Source organism: Leptosomus discolor, chromosome 14 (genome assembly GCF_034619465.1).
Source record: "Leptosomus discolor isolate bLepDis1 chromosome 14, bLepDis1.hap2, whole genome shotgun sequence".
Taxonomy (NCBI): Eukaryota; Metazoa; Chordata; class Aves; order Leptosomiformes; family Leptosomidae; genus Leptosomus; species Leptosomus discolor.
In genome coordinates, this window is record NC_141404.1 from 4,403,920 (window position 1) to 4,409,919 (window position 6,000).

The 6,000-nt window shown below is 53.5% G+C and overlaps 1 protein-coding gene across 2 annotated transcripts in view; it reads left to right on the top strand.

The window, feature by feature from the left end:
• The window catches only part of RNF216 (ring finger protein 216), a 62,648-nt gene extending 58,375 nt beyond the window's left edge, over window positions 1-4,273 (top strand). For both annotated transcript variants that reach the window (XM_086473020.1, XM_086473021.1), the window contains exons 15-16: window positions 3,281-3,350; window positions 3,954-4,273. In XM_086473020.1, the coding sequence (XP_086329146.1) occupies window positions 3,281-3,350; window positions 3,954-4,273 (390 nt within the window). The remainder of the gene's footprint in view (window positions 1-3,280; window positions 3,351-3,953) is intronic.
• The last annotated feature ends 1,727 nt before the right edge of the window (window positions 4,274-6,000 follow it).

Consider the following 6,000-nt stretch of genomic DNA (forward strand, 5'->3'; position numbering starts at 1 on the left):
CCCCTAGATGAATCTGTCATCTCTCTCAATTACTGTGGAATCAAAGAACCAGCATTTGCGTCTCAAAGAATTAGGGGTGTTTTGCAAACATCGCTGTTGCATGTGGTGAATATTTGCAGCACTGAGACTTGTTTTTTTTTAATTCTGACCTGTAGCAGCGTAATATGTCATAGCCAGAACTTGTGGCATCAGCTTTCCTTCACGAACATCCTAAAATTATCTTGCTGTGCACATATCGTCAGGTTTTTTGTTCCAGCTGGGGCGTGGGTCTGGCTTAAATACTGCAGGTATTGAGCTGTGTGTATTCATCACTTGCCAAATTTAATGTCAGCTTCTTAAGCAGGAAGGTGCACATTGTGCAGTGTATTTTTGTTGTTTCTATATTAATGGATACCAGTTTTCCAGAAATACTAATGCAAAAAAAAATCTCAGCCAAGCCTTGGTATGTGGGATTAAATATAAATACTTCTTAACCTTCCAGTGTGAGAATCCATTTTGATCAGCAGAGGAGCAACAAAGCTGGTAACTTCTGTTCTTGGAGACGTGGTTTGTTGCGCCTCTGCTGTGATTCGCAGTTGCAGCTCTAGTTGGGAACTCGTCGTCCCGATCCGGGTCTGTTCTTTAAGGGTTTTTTTTTTTTTGCATCCCAGGCGTGCCGCAAGGTTTGCCCCCTTCAGAGATCAAGAGCGGATGGGCTTGAGTAGGGCTCTCTGGCCGCTGCATTCGAGGTGACGTGTTCCACGTTGTCCTTGCGGGATAGATGGCGTTGGGGAGATCTGGCAGATGGGGTTTGCTGTGTTTCCCCGGCGCTCTGGGAGCGGCAGTAATCGAAGCCAGCATCGCCTTGGGTGTGCGTGCAGCTGGCTCGCCGGCCCCGGGGGCAGATGGGTCCCTCATTAGTGTGGAGGTCAGCTGCCGTTTAAGCTGGGAGGGTCGAGTACCCTCGCTGCAGGAGGATCTTGTAAAGTTGAGTTGTCGGTGTGTCCGATTTCCCAGACTGACGGGTATCAGCAGCGGGGTTTGCAGGAGCTGCAGCATGGCGGGTGGTGGTGGCCCTGGGAAGCACCGTTTCAGAGCGTTAATCCCAGACTTAGACTAAAGTAAAAGCTTTTCGAAGTTAGAAGGGGCTTCTGCAGGTTTCTAGGCTTTAAGGTGCGTTTACGCCTTTGTGCGAGGGAAGGAGAGAGGGTGGTCTTGGCCACTTGAGCTTAAAATGTTTCTTACTTGTCATACAACCAAAACAATTACCCTTCAGGTACATCCTTTCCAGTAAGTGACAGTAACCTGGGAGAGGTGGGGCTATCTCCATTTTCAACAGCATTCCAAAAAATATCCTGAGAAGAAAAACACTGAAATGTTGAAGCGTTGAGGCCACCCTTTGAGAGCACTGCTCAGGGCGTAGAGGAGCGGAGGATCTTTGGTTGCCTGTTGCCGAGCGTGCCCAGGTGGTTCTCCAGCCAGGGAACGTCCCCGTCTGACGCTTGGAGTGTGGTTGGAAGTTCCGTGTAGGCTCAGCAGAACTATTCTTCAGCAGTTTTTGTGGAGATAGATAGGCTGTGATTAACAGTCCTGGAGAGTCTTAATTTTAACCGTTGACTCACAGAACAATAAAAGGGAGGGAAGTGTAGAGTTTGGCTTTCTGCGGATCAAGATAACTTCAGTCTCCCGGGGAAACCTTATCTGGTGGCAGAAGGAGGGGACATCTTAGCCAGCCCCCCAGGCGTTGCTGCTAGACATGTGCAGGACCCTGAGATTGGAACTGAGCTGGCTAGACTTAAAATAATTTCAACGTAGCTGCACACATGGAGCATATTTCAAATTTAGTCCCAGAGCACTCTTCAAAATGCAGGATATTTTCCACATTAAGAGTGTTCAGGAAGAAATTTATGGGATTTGGCAGTACTGAAATTAGGATGAATAAAACGAAGCAGAGTCTTGAGCATTGTGGGGTACGTGGGGGCTGGGGTTTCCCTCCTGCTCCACCACTGGCAGATGAACTGCTGAAGCAGCTCCTTTGTACGCAGGTAGACCCAGCGTGGCTGATGCGGGTGGTGTGTGTCATCCAACAGCTCCTGTTCTTGGCCTTCTTCCCTAATAACAAACACCAAGGGGACAAACACCGTCCGGGAGGCTGAGCTGTCCTCATTTGTTTTCTGGAAGTGCCAGGTAGTGTTTGGTCCCAACGGAAGCGAAGCAGCGGCAGATGCCACCCTGCAGAGACCGGGACGACCTCTGCTGCCATCGCTGCCCGTATGGCCAGCAGAAGCATCTGCTGCCCGGCGCTACCAGGGGGTTGTCCCTTGGGCTGTTTGGTAGGATCTCTGTTACCCTGAGGGCTGGTTGCGTGCTGCGGCGCGGTGGAGAAAGTCGTTTCTCACAGCCATTCTTGGGACAGCTGATGCTGAAGCATGAGTTGGGGCGATTTGTCTGGTTTCACGCTAGCCCTGAAGCCTGAGAGCTGCCTGTGGCCATCCCTCCAGGCCAGCCTCTGCTAGCTCAGGAGTTGCGTGGTGTTCTTCCAGGACTTTGTCCATCGTGCTCCCTTGATCAAATAAAAGGTGGTGGAAATGCCGTCTGTCACGATACCTGCAGCCACCTGCATTGTTTGGCCTCGCTGCTGCTTCTTGGGGTTGAGAAAGCTGAAGATGATGAGAGGCAGAAGGATGCTTTCAATTTCTACCTTGTCCTTGTGTTCTTGTTGCGCAGCGGGTCTGAATATTCTTGCTGTAGCCTCTAGATAGACATTAAAGAAACATATTGCGATTTCTGCCCTCCTCAGAGTTACAGATAAGATCTAAATGGCCTCGTCACGGCACCGTTTAGCTACTCGAGCCGGGATTTAAGTTGTGTTAATTCCAGCTGTTGGGCCAAAAACTCTCGAAGTGCTAGCATAATGTAAATATTTAATAGACTATTGCCATTTAAAAGATTAACAGCTCTCCAGCAGCTCCTCAGATGGGCGGAGCTGGGTTGCAGCGCTCTGGTTTCCATCAAGTCAATGAATTTTAGCACGGATCTCCCTGGAAAGCTGAGCTAAGCCTCTCAGGCGTAGTCCATAGAGCAGGCTCAGCTCTGTGCAGGTCACTTGAGCTGCGGTCCCCTGTCGCAGCCTTGCTTTGGACTAAGCCTGGGTCAGCCCTAAACGAGGACAATTCGGCCAAATTTGCCTCCTTGATCCCATGCAAACGTGTGCTGAAAAGCAAAGCAGCACTGAGAGAACAGAAGGTCGCCGCAGCAGGAATTAGCCCACTGACTCTTTGATAACTCCTGTGGTTTCTAGGAAGATGATGAGAAGATAATCCAGGAGATTCAGAAAGAGGCTGAAGAGGAGCAAAGGAAGAAAAACGGAGGTAAGTCACCATCTGTACCTGTGCCTTGAGATCAGACTGAGGACCACAGGAGAGCACAGGGTTCCCAGCTCCTGACAAGTCTGGATTTTCCTTGGATTCTTCCCACGGCCTGGCTCTTGGCGGCCCTCTCCTTGCGTTGCTGTGCCGCACCAGGCATCACCCAAATCCTCCAGAGAGGAGGGCAAGCCATCACCCTGTCCCTCCCGGGAACTGGTCTAGCTTTAAAGTGCTGTTGCCCACCCGCTTTCCCTGGCACCGTGGGGAGGCACAAGGCTTGTGCCCAGCTCTCCCTTGGCACCGGGGGTCGTGGATGCATGGACCCGTCTCCTCTCTGCTTGGCCGAGTAGCTGAAGGGCAGCGTAACCTCTGTGCTCTGGGGGGGGGGCCCAGGGGCGTGCAAGGGCCTGCAGGAGGTGGTGTTCCCCCCTTTGTGGGGTGGTGTTGATGCAAGGAGCCAACCTGGAAAGCTAGTGCTGTGCTCCGTGGTGCCTGGAGCACGGAAGGGGCAAGCAGCGATGCCGGTGGCAAATGTAAGACCACGGACCAAGCTTGGCGTGTTTTCGGCTGTGGGCTGACCGGTTCCTTTCTCTCCTCCCTCTGCAGAGAACAGCTTCAAGCGGATCGGCCCTCCGGCGGAAAAGCCCATGGAGAAAATCCAGAGGATTGAAGTCATCCCCAGGCCTGTTCCTCAGAACCTCCATCAACCCCGGATGCCCCCTTACCCCTTCGTGCACCCTCCCTTCCCGCTCCCTCCTGTCCGTCCCATGTACAATAACATCCCCCTCAACATCGGCCCCATCCCTGCCCCCTACGTCCCCCCCTTGCCTAACATGAGGGTGAACTATGATTTCCCCCAGATCAACGTTCAGCTGGAGCACAACTTACCGATGCACTTTGGCCCCCAGCCCCGACACCGGTTCTGACCTGGCTCCAACAGTACTTGGTGTAGAGTCCCCGCAGGGCAAAGCCACCCTAGTGACATGTCCCCCCCTCTTCCTGCTCCAACCCCTCGGTTTAGCCAGCTGCAAGGTCCCACCCCCATCCTCTCTAGAGCTTCTCTGGACCTTTGCAATCGAACATTTCAACCTGTGCTGCAACAGGGCTCGGTGCTGCATTTCCCAGGGGTCTCTCCCTACGTGGGGCATCCAGACATCTTGACTTGACAAAGCCGTGTTCAGGCAGCTGTTGGGAGGGAAAGCGAGACTTTATGGAGAGCGGGGATGCAGCCGTTCCTTGGGGACTTTCCAAAAATCCTACCTTCCTGCTGGCCAGAGCAGCTGCTGCACAGTCAAGTGAGTCTTGGGGGAAGGGAGGAGTAAAACCTTCAGGATCCAAGGTACCAGGGGTCGGCTGCCCCAGCCTCCTGCCTGCGAGAGGCACGAGGCTGGGGTTCCCGTGTTCTCCAGCATCCCTGTAACCTGCCAGCACCTCCCAGCAGAAATAAATTGTTCAAAATGGGGTCAATCTAGTGTTTTCAAGCATTTCTCGCTCTGCAAGTGGAGTGAGGGGATGAAGCAGCCATTTTGTGGCTGAGATCCCGGTAGGAAGCCCAGAGCCGTGTTCTGTGACTGGGCTTTAGCAAGGAGCAGAAGATTCAGGCACCCTAATCGTTGGCTGAGCTGAATTTGCCCCCTTTGAAGGGCTCAGGTTTGGGTTTTTTTCCCCCAGAGGTGGGCATGCCTTGGCTTCCAAAACGTGGCCTTTGCCTGGCTGTTCTCATCCCAGCTCTCCCCTGCTTCTGGCAGCACTCCTCAGAGAGCTGGTAGGAGCACTCGGAGCCGAAGCTGAACCCTTCATTGCAAAAACTGCTTGGGCAGATACCCGGTTCGATGCACAGACAGCGGGGTGGTGTGTGCAGGAAAATTAGGAACTACCCCTGTGGCTGTGCACGCAGGCGGCGGTGAGCTGGGACCCCCGCTTCGCCGACCCCCCTGCAACCCAACGGGAGCTGTAGCCTTGTGCTGGCCGCTTCCACGGTGCTTAATAACTTCTGAAAATAGGTGTTTCGGCTTAATTGGCTTTGGGAAAGCGTGTTAAAAGGCAAACGTGAGCGTTGCTGGGTTTAGGAAAAGCAAAGCTTCCTCGTAAGAAGCGGAGGGTGTAGTCGCTGGGCTGCGGGAGGAGCGTTGGCACAAAGCCCTTTTCCCCACAGCCCTTGGCTGTACTGTCTGGTTCAGGCCCCCTCTAGAAAAGAAAATGGAGTGGGGGGAAAAAAAAAAACCAAAACCCAAACCTCCTCCCAGAAATGCTGGGCTGGCTTTTAGCAACCCAGCTGCTGTCCTCCCCCGAGGGGTTTGGTCTGGGCTGCGTCCTGCTCTGTCTGTCCTGCTGGGAACCCTCGGTGCAGGTTCCCTCCTGTTATTCCCCCCCCCCCTGTATTTGAGCATCCAGATGTCTTGATTTGGTTTGGTTTTCAGGTGAAACTCCCTGCCTCTGCCTCAGGGTTTCTGCCAAACCCTTGCTCGCAGCTCTCCGTAACCCCTCCCGGCACGGCATCCCCTCGGCCGCGCAGCAAGCGATGGGCACGAGGCTGTGGGTGGGATGCTCCCTGCGGGAGACCGTGGCTCAGGACGGCATCTGGGGACCATTGTCCCCCAGGAGGGTCTCGCAGAGGAGCATTCCACGCTTTTTGGAGCTGAGTCAGCAATTT